At 40.1% G+C, this 19,298-nt stretch overlaps 1 protein-coding gene and 1 long non-coding RNA gene across 3 annotated transcripts; both read right to left on the reverse strand.

Moving 5' to 3' along the window:
* Window positions 1–10,456: 10,456 nt before the first annotated feature.
* Window positions 10,457–18,448, reverse strand: LOC115694211 (zinc finger CCCH domain-containing protein ZFN-like). Of its 2 annotated transcripts, none has more exons than XM_056304002.1 (7): window positions 17,961–18,444; window positions 16,404–16,561; window positions 15,467–15,529; window positions 14,809–14,928; window positions 13,610–13,897; window positions 11,218–11,544; window positions 10,457–10,992 (listed from the first exon to the last, which is right to left on the reverse strand). In XM_056304002.1, exons 1-7 carry the CDS (start codon window positions 18,028–18,030, stop codon window positions 10,729–10,731), a joined length of 1,290 nt encoding a protein of 429 aa, XP_056159977.1. In that variant the 5' UTR covers window positions 18,031–18,444; the 3' UTR covers window positions 10,457–10,728. The 2 variants fall into 2 exon arrangements, with proteins under 2 accessions (XP_056159977.1, XP_056159978.1); XM_056304003.1 differs by having other exon boundaries at window positions 10,928–11,035; window positions 17,961–18,448.
* On the reverse strand, window positions 12,225–12,937 carry LOC130135283 (uncharacterized). The gene is made up of 2 exons (XR_008814727.1): window positions 12,538–12,937; window positions 12,225–12,495 (listed from the first exon to the last, which is right to left on the reverse strand). It is a non-coding gene; the product is annotated as an uncharacterized LOC130135283 (long non-coding RNA).
* Window positions 18,449–19,298: the final 850 nt, after the last annotated feature.

Here is a 19,298-nt window from a genome sequence, read left to right on the forward strand (position 1 = left end):
GCGTCGAATTTATCTAGCGTAACCAAGTCCACATATTCATGAATCTCTAGTTCGCAGAAGTGAAGTGTTCTCCTACACTTTACTTGGATTTCTAATCGATCCATAATAGATTATTAACGACTCATAATTGAAGAAAATTGCATGTTTAATTGAATAAATTAAAACCCCAAAGTTGCGGTTGGTACGGGCTTGGGAGAGTTTGCGCTAAGTCTCCGAACTTAGTAATCCGTTAGCTTTACATTTGATGGTTCACCTCTAAAAATGTTATGACAGCTTGGCAAATTGAATTAAAACTCTTAGTGGGACTTAAGTTTGAACTTTCTCTTTTCAAAAATACTTTTGTCTGGCAACGTGGAGACAAGCTACATCCGTAACATCAAGTATTAAATGTTTTTGATGTGAGTTATAACGGGAGTAGTCTTTGCTAACCTTTTTTTTTTTTTTTGCATAATGGTGATGAGAATGAAAGTTTTAATTTGCTATTGAAGCAGTGCTTGCATTATAAATTGTTGTGCATGCTCTATATGCTTTAGCACTATACTTTTGCACACACACAATGCCGTTGGACCTGGACCGAAATTAGGAAAATATATAAATGGTGTTTAGAAGGATACGCCCTGAACTTGAAGATGGAGTTGCACTTTCAGAAGACGAAGGGAAAATGATATTTTTATCTCTTGTCTTCCCTCTTTAATCTTTATTGAAGAGTAATTTGAAGTCATATTTATTAGCTTGAGTTAAAAATAATCATATAATTGAGTTAATAGTAGCTATAAAGTTACAAGGGTTAAAATAATCATATGTCATGCATGAGATCATCAAGAGGTAGGTTCAATGTTTTCAAATAAAAGCATATGAGCAATAATAAGGTGACAATTAAGACATTTGTTTGAGCTAAAATAGTGATAAATGGCATGGTTTGGTTGAAAAGATGGAGATTATGTTATTTAAAGTAAATGTTTTACATTGTGGTTAATAATCAGGTAAATCGGTATTCGTTTGACACGCTAGTAAATCAGAAAATTATTTTGAAACCACTATAATTATTAACAAAAGGTATAGAACAATAGGGACACCTAAACTCAATAAAATTTTAACATTGGAAAAAGGCCGCACTTTTTCGACTCCTCATATGGCTTAGATACTCCTTTTTTTGTTGTTATTTTGACTATCCTGTCCCTTGTACGGCTCACCACTTCTGCTACAATTTTATATGGTCTATTTTTTTATTATTTGGTCAACTCTTTTATTTCTTGCGATCCCCCTTTCCTTCTTCTTCTTTCTTTACAGGCCACTCGTCTCTTTGTTCTCTCTTGCGAGCCATTCTCAACTGCAAGGTTATCTTCTTTTTCACCTAAAAATTAAATCCCTCGTTGAAACTTGCAGATAAGCTTTCAAAGTTGAATATGCCCAGTAACATGGTTTCCGAAATGCATGTGCAAGTTTGTCCAAGTTGTCATAAAAAAAATCTCTGAAAGGAAGCCCTGTATTTTTTATGTAGTTAAGAACTGATGGCTTTTTCTTTGCAACGGTATCAAGTTGCCGAATAATTTTATCATCTTCCGCTTCAGTGTTGGAGTTCAAAACATTGGACCAATCAGACATAAAAAACATCCTAATGTGTCCCTACTACAAACTGAGATTTACATTTTGCCACAATATTTTTTTCAATGTGCCAAACACACAACAGGTTCGCACTTCTAGGAAAAATGATTTTAACTGCATTCATCAATGCCAACTCCTTATTAGTGACAATAGCTGAAGGCTGACAATCAACACTCAATATGTTGCTAAACATTGTCAAAGCTCAAACATAATCTTCCTCTACCTCCTTTCTCAAAAAGACAAAGCATGAGTAGAAAAAAGTATTAAAGGAGGAAACTCCAACAATATCCAACAAAAGCATTTTTTTTCTATTAGTCTTGTAAGTACAATCAATTACAAAGAAACTTAAGAAACTTTTCGTTAGTGCCACGGAGATAGGATGGGAGAAAAATAAATGTGTCAAGTGACCCTCAACATCATGTTTAAAATTGTAGATGAATCCACCTAAACTAAGCTCATCCACTAAAGCTCAGACCATAGTGCGACCATTTAGATATTCACGACAGAATTTCGCTTTCATGTGGTAACTACTTTTGGCAATAGCTTGAACATTGGGATTACTTTGTCTCAAGGAAGAAAGAATTTGGCATGGAGGTATGCCAGCCTTAGGCATCTCTTTCACACACAAAGCTTCAACTTTAGAAGAGCGATGACATGTCGTCATGATATATCACTCGAAAGATCATGATTGTGTGATGCATTCACTATTATGAGTGACCAAGATCCATTCTTTTTTATAGCCAAGGACGTAAAAAAGACAGTTAATAAAACAAGATCCAGTCGTTTGTCTCTAATGTGCAACATAAATATTTTGTTGATCACGATAACTACCTCTCCTGTCGCACCTAAGATAGACATATTTGTCTCTCTTTGATCTTTTAATAGAGATGACATAACCTTGAGCAAGAAGATGGCTCCGCACACTACTCAAAGATCTTATCGAGTTAGAAAATTACCGGGTAAAGTTTCAAATGACTTGTTGGCATGATCGATCGCTCTCCTCCATTCACATTTTCATCATCAATAGATACGTTCAAGCAATTTAGGTCCTCTTGAATATTACTTGTTGAGAATCAAGTGGATGCCCAATTGAAATTGATACTATTTTCTTAGTATTATATTAGCAAATTATCTACACCAACTCATAAAAACACAATATTTAATTGCCAACAAAGCATGAGTGAGTGAAACAAAGGGTTAAACAAGTATAAATGATGAATCCCAACAAATGTGCGATTACAAAATGGTTGTTGAGAAATCAAGCTAAATTCTGCACACAACTATAGTCTAGAAAGCAACAACTGCAACACAAATGAAAGAACAAACGCGGCATTGTAGCAACGTGTTCTAAGAAATTAATCTGTGCAAGCACAATTTTTATTTCAACACTCTGGACACAGCACTGAAATTGCAATCAAATTGAACCAATAATTTGAATCTGGCTTCATATTACCCAAAAGAACACAACACGCCTATTGCCCTCCACTTTTATGCCTACACATGGTGGAGACGCGTTGTCTTTCTCTACACTCTCACATGTGCAATAAGAGGAGATAAAAATATATAATAAAAAAGAAGAAAGAGAAGCGGTGCTTCTCAATATTGCATTCCATTGTGCAAGAAGAGCTTGCGTGTGGAGAAAAGGTTCGTTGGGGAGGTCAACAGTGAGTCCAATGCCAATGCTAGCGAAAATGTGGAGGACAATGGGATTGGCATCATAGATATTACACAAGGACGACGAGGTTTGTGGAAGAAGAAGAAGAAGAAGGAGTGGGAGGCGTAGAAAGAAGAGATTGGCTTGCAAGAGAGAAAATAGAGAGACGAGCAGGAGGCTTAAAAAGAAAGAAGAAGAAAGGAAGTGGGACCCGTATGGAAAAAAAGAATAAACAAAATAAAAAGAGTCGATCAAATAATAAAAAATGGATCATATAAAATTATAGCAAAAGTGGTGGGCCCCACAAGAGATAGAATGGTAAAAAAAAAAAGTAGTGTCTAAGCCACAAAAGGTGTGGAAAAAACGCGGCTCTTTGAAAATTATTCGATACGTATTTAGGAGCGTATCATTCCTCATTGACAATTACTATACTAATTATATTTCCTTCAATAACTCTCACTAACTTAATATCTTAATATTATAGGATAAGTGCACTATAAGTCCTAAAACTTGTCACAAAAGTGCATTTGAGTCCTAAAACTTGTCAAATTGATTCAATCGAGTCCTAAACTTAACACCGTTAAATTTACTAACGGAAAACGCTGACGTGGCGCTGACGTGTCATATTTTATTACTTTTATTGGGACACGTGGCAATGATGTGGTGTCTAATAAGCGCCACGTCAGCAAAAATAAAAATAAAAATTAAATTAGAAAAAAGCTATAAAAAAAAAAGGAGACCCCAACCGACAGCTGCGGCGGTGGGCAAGCCCTCGCCGGTGGCCGCCGCTGGGAAGGGCCGGCGGAGGTCGCCCGGGCCTTCCCGAAGCCCGACGACCCTCACCAGCCCCAGGCGAGGCCCCACCGGTCCCCGGCGACGGCATGAAGCCCCCGATCTGGGGGAAGGCGCAACCCTCGCCTCAGATCTGAGCTAGGGTCGCCGGGGGCTGGCGAGGGCCGGCAAGGCCTCACCTAGGGTCGCCCACCCTGGGCGAGGCCTCGCCGGTCCGCGCCAGCCCCAGGCGAGGGCCGGCGACCCTCGCACAGATCTGGGGCGAGGGTCGCGCCCTCCCCCAGATCGGGGGCTGCAGGGCCTCGCCGGGGACGGCGAGGGTTGCCGGGCTTCGGGAAGGCCCGGGCGACCTCCGCCGGTCCTTCTCGGCAGCTGTGGTGGCGGCCACCGGCGAGGGCTTGGCCACCACCGCAGCTGCTGGTTTAGGGTTTTTTTTCCTTTTTTTTTTTTGTTTTTTTATAGCTTTTTCTAATTTAATTTACATTTTTTTTAAATTTTTCTGACGTGGCACTTGTTGGACGCCACGTGTCTCAATAAAATTATTAAAATATGACACATCAGCGCCACGTCAGCGTTTTCCGTTAGTAAATTTAACTGTGTTAAGTTTAGGACTCGATTGAATCAATTTGACAAGTTTTAGGACTCAATTACACTTTTTGTAAGTTTTAGGACTCAAATGTACTTTTGTTACAAGTTTTAGGACTTGTAGTGCACTTATCCCTAATATTATCAAGAAAATTCAAATGTCACATGTGATGCTGGCCAGCACAAGGAATAAAAAGCAAAGAAAAAAAAGGAAAAGAAAATTCAAAAATTCAAAATTCAAAAAAATTATAAAAATTGTCCACGTCAACGAGAGCCGTGCCATGTTAGATGACTAGTGTCCAAGTTAGGGATTTCTAGCCAAAAGTGGTCAAAATGACTCAATTGGCAAATTGTCAGAAGATTTAAGATTAAATTGGCCAAATTGAAAGATTTTGAATAAAATTGACATAAGTACAATTGGTTTAGAACTTTTTTGGTAATTTCCCCTTTTTGAAGTGTTCCTATATTAGAGATTGACTCACTGTATGTTTAAGAATACCATCTTTCATTTTTTTCAACTTTGATGTTCTTTTCACATATGGAATACTAATGGGCCAAGGGTAAAGCCCAAGATCGTCACTATTATGTCCTTTAATGGTCACCCAACGGCAAATAGAATACAAACAATGCTATTAAACCCCACAAAAGAATCAAACTCAGTGTCAATGTTGTAAGGAGTGATAGTAAAATTTTCCTGACCGATCAAATTAGAGGTGATTATTGCACTGGCTAATCCATAGTCGACCTAACTTTTGTTGATCCCAAATTAGTTTTGATGATTCCGATGTTAGAAAAACAATTGAAAAGAATGGAATCAGACTTTGAGACGTAAAATAAACTATTTTTAAGAAATTGTTTGCCCTATAAGGTTGCTAATGGTTACTGGCAAACAATCCTTCATGATACAACTTAGTCTCAGAACGAGAGTACCATATAGCAATTTTGTTTTTTTTTTTTCCAAGAACTCTCAAAAAGAAACAATTGGAAAATAAAGTTGTATTTTTAAAAAAGGAAAGAAATTGAAATGTGTTAATTATTGAACCAGAAACGTTGAATTTATAATAGTGAAAATTATGTTTGAATAGATACAACCACCGAAACATTGCATCCTTTTGAAAGTGTACAGTGAACATAAATATTGTTTAAAAAGGAAAACAACTTTACATGTTTAAAAAACTATAAATTCGAATTTGGAAAAAAAATAACCCATAGTGCGAATTCTGGTCCACGAGCGTGGCGTGCAAGCATGCTAAGTGCGCCTAATAATCACGCACCCGCGCGCGGGTACTGTAGGGTCTAGTCCACTTTACCCACGGTCTTCAATCGTAAGGCTAGAAGCCTCCCACTTATATATTAGTTCACCCACTCATATCTTTTCGTTGCGAGACAAGGCACCTCTTTGTTTCTTTTACAAACGAACTATCAACATCCAAAAGCATTTTCCAAGTGTTTTGAAGCGGGTATCGGCTCGTACAAAGTTCATCGAGCGCAAGGGACAAGGCGACCGGACACACGGGTTTGGGCGAGCTTTCAGGGCCATAGCGTCTTTACTAGATACTTCTTGTTAAAATACCTTCGGAAGTTCTTCGATGCGTGCCCATGCCAAGCGCTTGCGTTTTTCTCTGCTCTGCCTTTCCATTCACGATATCTATGGCCGGTGGATGTCGCCTCGTAAAAGGGCACTGCTCAGGCTTGTCGAGCGCGAGAGAGAATTCAGAGCCCAAGCGAAGTACCATTTTCTAACCAAAGAGTAATACTAGAAGGTCAAAAGAGCCATAGAAGGCAAGGGAAAAGTTCGAGAAAAGAAGTATCCTCTTCTTCGACATCCTTACATCGATCTCGATCCCGGTTACCGATTTCTCGAGACGTGCTTTCTCCATCCGACGAGATGGGGGAATTCGAGCCTCTTCGTCCAACTCATGGATGTTGGCACGATACTTGACCAAGTCGACGATATTCGACAGCTTCTTCGTGTCTGTGATGCTGGAGTTATGAGCGACTTCTTCGGCCCGTTCGGGGGGATCGGAGTTCCTTGTGCAAGCGCTTGGATGGGGGGAAATGATCTGAAAAGTCCTAAATTTATTGTACGTCAGCCGATTTAGTCCTGAACACTTCATTATATCGATTTAGTAGTAAACCTTTCAATTGTGTCAATATAGTTGTAAATTTTTTTATGATTTGCAAATTTAATCATTCCGATCAATTTTGATGGGAAATTGTTGACGCGGTCTAGTCAGCCATGGCCGTCTTATGTGGCACAGCCAACGTTGACACGAACATTTTTTGCAATTTTTTGAATTTTTTTAAATTTTTTCCCTTTTCTTTTTTTCGTTTTCCCTCCACCGAGCCTCATCGAGGGCCGGTGGAGGTCGTTGGCCTCAGATGAGTGTCGTCCTCGCCGACCTCAGGTGAGGGCCACTCGGGTTTAGGCTATCAAGGGTCGCCCTTACTGGCCTGGCGAGGGCCACCCTTGTCTAGACTGATGTGGGCAGCCCTGCCAAATTGGGTGACGGCAGCCCTCGTTAACCTAGGTGCGGGCGTCCCTCGCCTAAGGTGGCTGCCTCCGCCGGCCATCGACAAGGCCTGGTGATGGCTAGTGGAGGGAAAAATGGAAAAAGAAAAAATGAAATAGAAAAAGAAAAAGGAAAGGAAAATATAGAAAACATCATAGAATTAAAAAAAATTTGCAAAAACTGTCTATGTCAGCGCCAACAATCTTACATGGCATGCGGTCGGCACTAACTAAACCGCCACATTAGCGATTTCTGGCCAAAATTGGCCGGAACGACTAAATTGGCAAATCATTAAGACGTTTAGAACTAAATTGACAGATCATCAAAAAGATTAGAATTAAATTGGCACAATTGAAAGGTTTAAAACTGATTTGGTAAGTTGTCAAAAGGCGTAGAACTATATTGGCATAATTGAAAGGTTTACAAGTGAATTGGCCTCTATACAATAAATTTATGACTTTTTGGACAATTTTCCCACTTGGATGGCATAATGGTTGAAAATTAGCCATTCTAGCCATGCTTAACAGCTAATTAAACTTGTATAAGATTCCTTACAGTCTCAGGCTTTTCTAAAACATAGTCGAAAAATCAACCTCTTCGCTTTTGTAAACACCTTGCGAACAAAATCATTGACCGAACACAAGCGTATCATGAAATATAAGTGTAAGAGAGAGGTTAGGTATTGTGGCCAAGTTGTGAAAGAGAGATGGCTCCATAAACAAGCGACCCCAATACAAACTTTTGACTAGTGGATTCGGTGCAACTCTCCGACAGATTTGGCGAACGGAATAGGCATCAATTTCGGCCGGACCACCATAAAATTTTCCGAGCATTTCTCTACCCTTTCATTTTTATTTTTTTGATCTCATTCATCTATTATGTGTATATGTGTGTGCTCACGGGGATCAGACTCCGAACCTGGTACTCTCCGGCCCACCCTCCAAATCTCTTTACCAGCAAGGCCGCATGTCTATTGGCTTAACCCTTTTATTTTACGCATGCAAGCATGTTCTAAAACTTTCACCCATTCTTGACCTGAGTCCGCCCAGCATTTCCCTACAGTCTGAATTTTTGTCGTTGCTGCTTATAACCATTACATCGATTACCTTCTTGTTGAGGAGAGCAAATCGTTTTCCTTTCTCGTTCCTTATTCTCCTCTCTGTATTTCACGCCCTTCGCATCACCTACTTGACAGTCACAACCCGCAAGCTAGCATCGTCTGAGTCGACCTGATGAATACCATGTTGCGACATGAAAATATAAGTAATAACTCTACCTAAATTGATGCCAAAAGTTCCAATTTCAAATTATACTCTGAAGAGGAGCAACTAGATTGCTCACATACTAAATCATGGTACTTGCACATTTGTCCTTCCCCAACAATTTTAAATCAAGTATTGTTCATTTCGATATTGTGTCGAAGTTTACATTAAATGTCGAAATCTATCCTTCTTTTTTCACTATTTTCACTCATTGCGCTTGACTTAGGTTTGTTTCTTTTATTGGGTTGGCAAAAAAGGCAAAAGAGAAAAAAAGAAGGGGCCGTGATCAGTGATTAGTAGTAGTAGCCGTTGGCTATTGATCAGATCAATAACCAACTGGCTCTGATTAGTGGCCCTTCCTCTTCTTCTTCACGATTTCACTCGCACAAATCCCTAAGCAATCGACGTGCGCGGACCCGAAATGCATGGTGCCTGAACCAAATGTTTCGCCTCTTGCAGGGTGAGCGAACCTGACGACCACAGATGACCAAGTTTTCCGAGGAAAACTGCAAATAAATCGAATAAGGCATCTGAATATGTCGTCCGCTTTTACATTATCAAAGGCAGCTGCAGGCGCAGATACACATGTAGGACTAGCCACCTTCCTTCAAAACTTACCCGCCATCACAAAGGATGAGTGCAGCACAGCTGCCGGTAGTGACATTGAACCTATGCCAGAGGCGTTCCGTTGAACTACTCCCGAAATATGGCTTTTTCATGATAAGAACGCGAGAAATGAGCAGTTTAAATAGCACTTTGTCGTAATAGGAATCTGCCCACCAATTACTCTCATTGCTTCGCCTTATTTAGAAACAGTCGTCCAAACTAATTTCAGCGTACAACAAGAGTACATGTAAAACTACAGAAGCCTCGGGTACTCACTCTGGAAAAATACACCGGTGTTTGATCAGCAAGTGACCCGATGATTAGAATTTTTAACTAAATCGGCTACCTACATACTTCGAGTCACCCCACTCATCTAGAGACGGCAGAAATACCGTCAAACCAAAATATAACACAGCCATCTATAGTTAGTAATCAGCCCAAACCATCCAGATCTAGGTCCACCTGATTCATGCCACAAAAAGACCACCAGCCTCGTGATTACTTACAAATGGATAAAAATGTGCATATACATCACGAAATTTGGACATGCTAAGTGCATATCAAAGGGTAACATGATCGGCTGTGCCAAAACCTATGAAAACCACAGGAATAAACCTTTGGAACTGATAAATTAAGTAACTTACAAAGCTCAAGCCATGAGATGTAAGATAGAGAGTTACGGAACTTTAGAGCCATCATTCACTCAGCAAAATCAGGCCATACCTCTAAAAGGGAAAGCAAAAGAAGAGTGCAAAAACTTATCATCCATCAATTTCTCCAACTTAAGTTTAAGTAATGACATATCCGCAACAGCTACAAGCATAACATGGTGGAATGACCAGTAAAGCTTCCTGTCACGGGACTTTCCTACAAGATCCACTGTAAGAGAATCAGCTAAAAGAAATAATGGAACTAATACTGAAGAAGAATAAGTTCTCACCAAACTAATGAAAGAAGATCCCAGCTCAACAAGAGAAGCTATCCTGGGACTTAACAGGATATCTCAAAAGCTCTTCTGCAATTGATGGTGCTGGGCACACACGGGCTCCTTCCACCTCATTAGCGGTATCCTGAAAACACTGTTTCGCAGAGTAATTGATGGAAACTTCGACACTACTTCTGAAAAATATGCTTAACCTTCTCAATCTGATGCTAAAGAGATCATGCAACAGTAGATAATAAAGTCTCCAAAAGAATTGAGTTAAAACTTACAAGCAACTGACTGAATCTCACAGGAAGAAGAATGTTAAGTCACAGGAAGGGAGCATCTGCAGAGAGTTGCAAAGAATGTCCTAATGAATCCAACACCAACCCTTCCCCTTGCATGGAGGGAGGTGGCTGGTCTGGATGGTGAAATACAAACAAGGGCAACAAATGGTTACTAGGACACTACAATCGGTCCATTAACAGTTAAAGCTAAATGCAAGTGAGACATAGGGTGAAAGATAAATCAGGTGTACCAGGTTGACTTTTGAACAGATGAAATGTTCACATTGGTTTTGCCATATGTGACATATTTTCAGATTTACAGAGTGCAACAAAATGGATACTTGGAGGAGTTTTTGGTTGACTGAAGTGCACTTCAGGAGAACAGAAGCAACAAATATAAACTCTGTACATCTCAATCCGTAAGCAATGATTTACAGACAACTCTTTCTCCACCTCCAAGAGATTGCACAAATGAACAGAGGTTCTCTTCTTGAAGGAGTCTTTATTCGTCTGAGTCGATGTTGTCATCAGCAGAAGGTATCTGTCTTGTCTCTGACAATGAAAGTCTCCTAGGGTTCCCTGGGCCTGATTCAGATAAAACCAATGCAGCAGTTCCAGATGAAGATGCTAACATACGTCGAACAGGAGCACCCGATGGAGAAGATGCAGAGAGACTATTTAAGATACCCATAGGATGGTCAAACTTGCAACTTGGTCCAAACTTGCAGATACCATAACGGGAATAGAATATGCACAGCGGTTCTCCCTGTTGAAAGCATTCAATTGTCATGGGTGGCAAGAGTAAAGACCTAACAAGTCACAACAAATGATCCAAGCGAAGTAAATCCTTTGCTCTCTTAAGCAGGCATGTCTTGGATGCAATTAAAAAAAAGGAAACGTAAACAGGTCGCTCAACGGCAGTTAATGTCGGTGAAAATGCAACAGAGGATCGAGAAAATTCAGTAAAATCAGCATAAGATTGTTAACCAACCGGACGTAATGGAAGGCCTATGGAGCTCAAAAGACAATCTGGAGCAGGAAGTAATCTCTCTCTGGGGTGATGAAACCTGCAAACTGCACCGAACTTGCAGTCTCCTGTCTTCATGTAAAACTGGCACTCGGGCTGCCCAGGTCTCTCGGGAAATATGTTATCTCTCTGCAATGCATAGAAACCAACAGGCACAGAGCCAGATTGGTATGATGAGAACGCCCCTGGAGATCCAGCATTTGAATCGCTCTGGCCAGAACTTCCAAAAATCTGACTTTGTCCCATCATTATAAGCTGGCTATCTGAAGATGAAACTGACCCCAGTTGACCCTGAAAACATAACATTCTTATATACACGCCACAGTCACAATTTACTAGTTGCATTAAAAATAACTAAATTAAGATTCTCTGAAGCACCTTAAGTGGTGGAATATCATATGAAAGGACATGCTAAGCACAGCGGTGATTCTAGATTGTGCTTCAATAGAATACGAAAGTATATCGATACAGATGCATGAACTTGATTTTATGGGTCCCATACCGCGAGAAAAACATATCTACTCAAGAATAACCAGAATAACTAACTAATGCTTTCCTAAATGTACATGATTGCAACTTGGATCTCTTATTTGAAATGGAAATCAAATCCTCTTAGGACTCCTAGCACAGTAATTCATTCAACATGCCTCAAACTTTCACTGTGGTCTCTGCTGTAAGGCATTCCTGGGATACATATATACTCCTCTATCCTGCAGGTACTTACAATCTTTTCTGCATCAAACAGCGCAACATCTTTATTCCTTTTCAATGAAAATCCACAGCCACAGATTTAACCCACTCAATAAGAGCGCAAACTTATTGACAGGATGTTCATATAGTTAATTTCCAGCAAGCTATTGACCATTATGATGGCACATTTAATACCCAAGAATTTGGCATGCAAGACTGCATCATTTCACCATAACGTGAATTCAACATGATCATCTTAAAGTGCCCCAGGTTGACTAACATTTTGTAATTTTATTATTGCAGAAGATTTATTATACAACTCAAACTTTTGATGTTCTTCACCAATTACAGAATTATGTCAAATCTTTTACATTAGATCCCAATATATTTTCATATGGAAACTGCCAAGTTCCAGTGCAGCAAAATTCGATGCCACTGCAATGACCATTACCACTCTCATAAACCAAAAGATTTATGATTTCACGGAACCACGAGAAGACATTCGTTAAACATTTGCAACTCCTCAGAAAAATCCCTTAATGATCCTCCGGGCTAATCCTAGTCCTTCCTTAGGCAATCCCCCATAGCTCTTACTCTGATGAACTCAAAAATCAATTCACAGAACTGGAATTCATTCTAAATCTCCCCAACTTCTCTGCAACCAGTCATTCCTCAGGAATCCTCTTCGCAAATCTTTTTGAGGTAAGCTCTCTCTCTCTACCAACTTCCGTACTCCTATCCTTGTGTTTGAGAGAGGCCTCTAAAGCCAGTAGGCTAAAGGAAAGCTAACGATCCTTCCTAGCAACATGTAAAACGTTATATCACCATGAACATGAGGGGGATGGAATAACTTTGGAATAACAACGTACCTTATCTAGAAACATTTTGAAAATATAAAAAATCAGTATGTATATGACTTTACTTGTCAGAGGGGAAATGCTTTGCCCAGGAGTCATTAACCACGCTGGAGACAAGCAAACCTAAAAGACATGGTACATACATTGATCGTATAAACTTCCCAGTCCACCTCTGCAATCAACCATTCCTCGTCAGTGCTCGGGCTAATCCCACCTAGGCACACCATCCCTCTCACATGGACAACATAAAAGCAAGTCACATGGTCTAGGAACATTTTAAGCATCAGAAATTGTCAAAGACCAAAACTTGTTAAGAGAGGCGGACTTCGTAGACAGTTGATTACCATACTCAAGACAAGAGACTAAAAGACATGGCACATTCATTGACGGAAAAAACTTCCTTATCCATTGCAGGGCCTAGAACTGCCTTCTACAATGCCACCAGAGTACACCATCTTTAGTTTAAAAAATTCAGAAATAACCATCAGAACACCAATCTTCAATTTATTGGCAAGAGAAGTTTCCTTTTTCAGTGTAGCACCAACAACTAATTATTCAAAAGAATAAAAAAAAATGTCAAGAACACATGCACGACTCACGGCATCTTCTCAAAATTCATGACACATTTGCAGAGAGGTAAGAAACTACAGCTTGATATGGAAAGGATGTCCCAGAGAAAATGCCTTTTTGTATATGTAGCTCCTCAGAATTTTTTTTTTCCTGATACTAGACTAACCACACAAAGCTTGATTATGCATCTTTAGAGCACACAGCAGCACTTTGCTAGCACAGGGTAAAGAAAGGCATACACTGTAGGCATTCCAGCCAGGAATTGATACCATGCCCTGAGGAACAATCAAGGGAGTGTAACTTGAAGGACCTTGCCAACGAGGACTAGGGATAAAAGATGCTCTGGACCAGCTTGTAACTCCTGGATATGACTGTTGAGCTGGAGTAGTAGGAGACTGAACCGAAGGGTACACAGGAGAACCGCGCAGTGAAACCATCATATTAGTAGGCTGAGGATGGTGGAACTTGCAAGTGCTTCCAAACTTACATTGTCCAGTTCTTAAATAGTATGCACACTCCATCTCATTCTGGCCAAAAGAAGAGAACGGCATTGTGAGTCCAAGCTAAAGAAGAATAGTATCCACAAAACATATAGCATCAACCTAAACAAAAGGATAGGCCCATGAGGAACAAATACATAAGCACTTAATTCACTTTAAATAGGACGACAGCTTCACAAGTCAGAGCCAAGTCTGAAAAAGCAATAATATGACATTCCTAAAGTTGCTGTTGCACGCAAAACTCCTCAGCAGAACTTAATGCATCAAATTTAAGGGATTGATTCACGGGGGTAATGTGAGTCAAAACCAGCAGGAAATCCTTATTATCAAATTGGATACTTGTCCTAGGATCCTACTTTATCCAAGTATTGGTGACGTCCAGCTAATTAAGAGTAAACTCTCTCACATGATCATGCGTCATCTGCTTTCTATAATTTTCCAATTCAAAGCTTACGACACCCATATTATTCTATAAGAGCTCCCAAGTCCTTTTCTATTATCCAATCTCCCCCATGTGCCCAGGCAAATAATGAGTCCTCTTTAACGAATATTATCTCTTCAGTTGCATAACTCACTCAATGAGGAACCTCATCAGGAATATTCACATAGAAGGACTGAGTGGCAGCTTCAATTCCCTTCTTATTTAACACTTAGCAAGGACAAGTGTAATGCATGTATAAATAATCTTTTCAATTAAATACTATGGCCAAATCATCTTGTCCTACAAACAATCCATTCAATATGAAGCATGTCATGATCCCACTCCCTAAAAAGTGTATCTTCAAACCAATCAAAAAGTGACATGAGCAGATGATGCCAATCAAGGTACAAGATGAAAAACGATGAAGCCCAATTACAATTACATAATTCATATAAAGTATAATCGAGTATTACTCAATTTGAGCGTAACTCTTGCAAGTGAAGGAAAATAGTCAAACCGGGCGAAATGGGTAGCCTAAGATATTTAAAGCAACTTTTCCTGCAATCCCAGCCTTGTCTCTAGGATGATGAAACTTGCATGTGGCTCCAAATTTGCAAGTCCCTGTCTTCAGATAGTACTGGAATGTGGAAAATAACAGAAACATTCTTCAGAAACCATAAACGTAAACGCTGAAGAGGGGAAAAAAAGATGATCTAGATATAATGGATGATGATGACATCAATATTTAACCTGTCAGATGGTTCCCACACTTCTAAATTAAGGAACAACTTAAAGGGTAATTATGTGTTATGTAGACTCGGTCCTCTTAACAAACTGTTTCCATTACTCTACACTTCTTCACAACCACTCCAGGACCAACAATTCTACATGAACTCACAAGGGAGTAGGATATTAAAAAGTACATTAAATCATGTTTTTTTCTTACTAAGTAGCATGTCATTGGGAGTTAAATTCCAGGAAGTTTATTATCAGTTACCAATGATCAACGAGTAAGATTTTCAACAATCTCTCTTGATAAGTTGCTTTCGCATGTCTAATATCCTAGACATCAGCCATTAGTAGTTCCCTTCAAGTACAATTTGCCCCTGTCATACTAAAATAGATCAGTTGTTTCAGAAAATCTTCTGCGATATGAAGTGAGAAGAAACACATGCCTGACATTCTGGCTGCCCGACTCTCTCTGGGTACTCCCCCTTCATTCTTGCATTAGCTATAGCCTACAATGCAGAATGTAGTGATTAAATCTCATTATACATGAGAACACTAAACAGAGGATATTCGAACATTTTATGATGCATTCATACCTAGGGAAACAGCAAGGGGGGGGAGCAAAATACTAGATAGTCAATTAATTCGGTTAGTCTTCAAGCATGTGACTGGATGTATGACACGCTTCTCAGAGCATCAAACTTACAGCACTCATAGGCTAGCACATGAGCTGAATGACAAAATATGCTTAAGCAAGAGAGACTGTCATCTTGGTCCTTATATGTACTCATGTGCATGTGCAAAGGCAAACTTACATAGACTACAATCGCAAAAGCTGCTTAATAGAGCTCACAAACTTATGCAGTACTTACTGCAACTCCTAATGGGTGTGGTGAGAATCATGTAATACTAACAGAATCTGGTGAGAAAGAGTACTGTTCTGCAAAAGCTAACTATGGAAGTTTGTTTCACGTAATACTCACTATGCTGCATTAATTCTCCAGCATTCTGACTGAAATATAGATCCACAAACCAGTTTGATCTTACTTTTGAGCATAATTAGCTGCCCTCATAGTCCTTCTTCTTCAGTAAGTTCTGATTCTATTCTTTCTCAGGTTAAAAGACTTGTTAGTGACGGACTTCGATCTTGTGCATATGTGCGCAGAAACGTTTCTTTAGAAAGACATCGGATCATAAGTTGTAACGAGGGCTCAAGTCCCTAGTGCCTGAACTTGTGTTTCTGAGCTTGTAGAAGGATTGCTCCCCTGCTTCTGTGTTTTTTCTTTTTTTCTTTTTCTTTTCTTGCTGAATAAAATCTTATTGAGAAACGAATTCTCCCTACTAATGTGCCAAAAACATATTAAAAAATGCTACTGTTTATACCAGCTTCCTGTCAGATGGATGATTAAATCGACATGTAGCACCAAATCTACAAAGGCCTGTTCTAATGTAATAAGAACAGTCTGGCTCCCCAGGACGCTCAGGGTAGGGCCCCGATTCCATGGTTTCGTTGGATCGTAAAGTCATTTGCCACATCGCATCTGAAACGACAAAGAAATTAATTTCAGAAAGACTATTGCCAGATCATATCAAAATTCAAAAGATAATGTAAGTGTCACAATTAGTAATATTTATTTCACCGAGAAATTGTCCATCACAAAAAATGCAATAATGAAACGTCCGATTTGGCACGACCAATCTTATAAATAATTTATGAGAAGCGTATTATCTTGTTAAAATCGAAAGCCGTCTCGCTAAATAAACACCTTCCAAAACTAGAAGGTAGCTTTGCAAGGATCTCTCTATTTTTCTTTTTGCCTACGGCACAAACTTTCTAGATCCAAAGAGGCAAAGATGTGATCCCAGGATCTTGCCCCATCCTCTCAATCTTTACACCACAGGAATGCCACCAAGATGGTCAGTTCTGGAAGGAAGTCAGAAGCTAAAAGATGTTCACCCCAGTAAAAATATAAAGATGAAATATCACCTTGCTTCAATGCCAAGCTGAAATCTTTACCAAAGCATCTGAGTGCTAAACTAATTGCTAATTCATTCGAAATGAAAGCAATCAAAACTAACAATGAGCCACAGTGAAGAAAAGGTATCAGACCAACAGCTATAACAGTCAGTTGAATCTACCAATCATATGGCCAACATTAACTGAGGAAGAAGACCAAAGTATGGAACTTTTCCCATAAGACATGTCTAAACAGGACAATTTTGCGCCACCGTTAATCAACAAATGAATGGAAGCAAAAGAGAAACACAAAATACAAAATATAAACCCCCCCCCCCCTGCATCTTTTGTAAATATAGGGAACAAACTAGAAAAATGCCACTGATTTAAAATACATAATATAATAGTCGAATAAAGAAAGATAGCTTCATTTTGCAGAAATTGCGATTGCACTAACTGTGAATTTCCTTGATCATCTCATACTCAATACCCAAAAGATAGAAACAACCTAACAACAAGATAGAAATACATTATCACCACATGCCGTTATTGCCTACGCTCGCTGACAATGCAAACGGAGTCGCTCAGACAAGATCGCAAACCCGAGACGTGATGAGAATCAAACCACATATGAAACACCGGAGGGCACCATCGACACGTTGCACGACAGGAGGAACCAACCAGCGCAGTGTCGAGAAAGGGACAAGCGCCCAAACGCAAACGGGGATCACGCGTAACACTCGAGCGAGGAGAAAAAGCAACGAGAGAACGCGACGGCAGAGCAAGCATGTCATCGCGAGCGAGAGAGAGAGAATGAAAACACGAACGAAAGCAGCACATTGATCAGCATCAGAGGAGAGACACAAAAACGGGCGAATCCCACAACGCGGAACCTCCACGGCCAACGAGGTTCCGCCGCACCATTCCAAACGACGATCGGCCCTCGCCATCAACATTTCGAGCCAAGACAGAGAGAGACCGACCTGACGGAGAGAGAGAGGGGCCGTCGGCAACGGACCCCCGCGGCATCGGAATTCCAGCGTCGAACGCCATCACTCCATCGCCCGCCGCCGCCGCCGCCAACCTACTATCGCCGCCGCCAACTTACTATCGCCGCCGCCGCAGGAGGAGGAGGAGGGCCGCCGTCCCCGCCGGAGCTCGCATTCCGCCGCCGGCCGCCGCCGACGACGACGCCGACGCCGGGATCAGCCGCCCGATGCCGCCGCGACCCCCGGGAACCGCTTCACCGCCCCCCCCACCACCGCCGCCGCCGCCGCCGCCGTCCTCGCACTCGGTCGCGAGCGGGGGCGAGGGAGAGACCGAGAGGAATGGGCGCTGGCTGGCCTCTAGAGAGAGAGAGAGAGAGAGAGGGGGAGGGAGGAGAGAGAAAGCGCTTCGTGTCTTCGCCTCCACAGAAACGAGGGAGGAAGAGAGAGAAAGAGGGAAGGGAGGAGGAGAGAGAGAGAGAGAATAAAAACCAACCATCCAATGAGTCTTCGCACAGAACCAGACAGTCCATCGCTTCGTGCCCTTTTCTTTTTTTTTTCCTGTTTTTTTACCCTTCGCCCCCCTTCCGTTTTCGGAAAAATTAATAATTTAGAATGCGTTCGTTTCACGGAAAATATAACGTTTTTGAAAAATATTTTGAAAAATTATTTTTTAGGAAAATATTTTTCAGAAAAATGAATAGTTTTTCTTTGTTTGGTGATATGTGATCGAAAATATTTTCTAGTGTTTGGATCTCATTTGGAAAATGTTTGGAAGATGATTTCAATCCCATGATTTTAAAAAATTAATAATTTAAGGTACGTTTGTTTCACGGAAAATGTAACTTTTTTGGAAAATGTTTTCCGAAAAATCATTTTCCAGGAAAATAGTTAGTTTTCATTTGTTTGGTGATATGTGATCGAAAACATTTTCCAGTGTTTGGATCTCATTTGGAAAATGATTTCGATCTCGTAATTTTAAAAAATTAATAATTTAGGGTACGTTTGTTTCATAAAAAATGTAACATTTTCGGAAAATGTTTTTCAAAAACTCATTTTTCAGGAAAATAGTTAGTTTTCCTTTGTTTGGTGATACGTTATCGAAAACATTTTCTAGTGTTTGGATCTCATTTGAAAAATGTTTGGAAAATGATTTTAATCCCATGATTTTATCTCAAGCAAAAAAAAAATTCGAATTTTTAAAAAAAGAAAAAAAGAAAAGGATAAAATATTAAAAAAGTAAAGGGAAGCAATTCCGGAAAGTGTTTTCACCTTCTTGATTAGGGAATTCACTTTCCTAATCTTATATATGAATGTTTTCCTTGACCGAAAAGT

Source organism: Syzygium oleosum, unplaced genomic scaffold (genome assembly GCF_021117445.2).
Source record: "Syzygium oleosum isolate NSW1041296 unplaced genomic scaffold, Sole_v2.1 Sole_v2.30, whole genome shotgun sequence".
NCBI lineage: Eukaryota > Viridiplantae > Streptophyta > Magnoliopsida > Myrtales > Myrtaceae > Syzygium > Syzygium oleosum.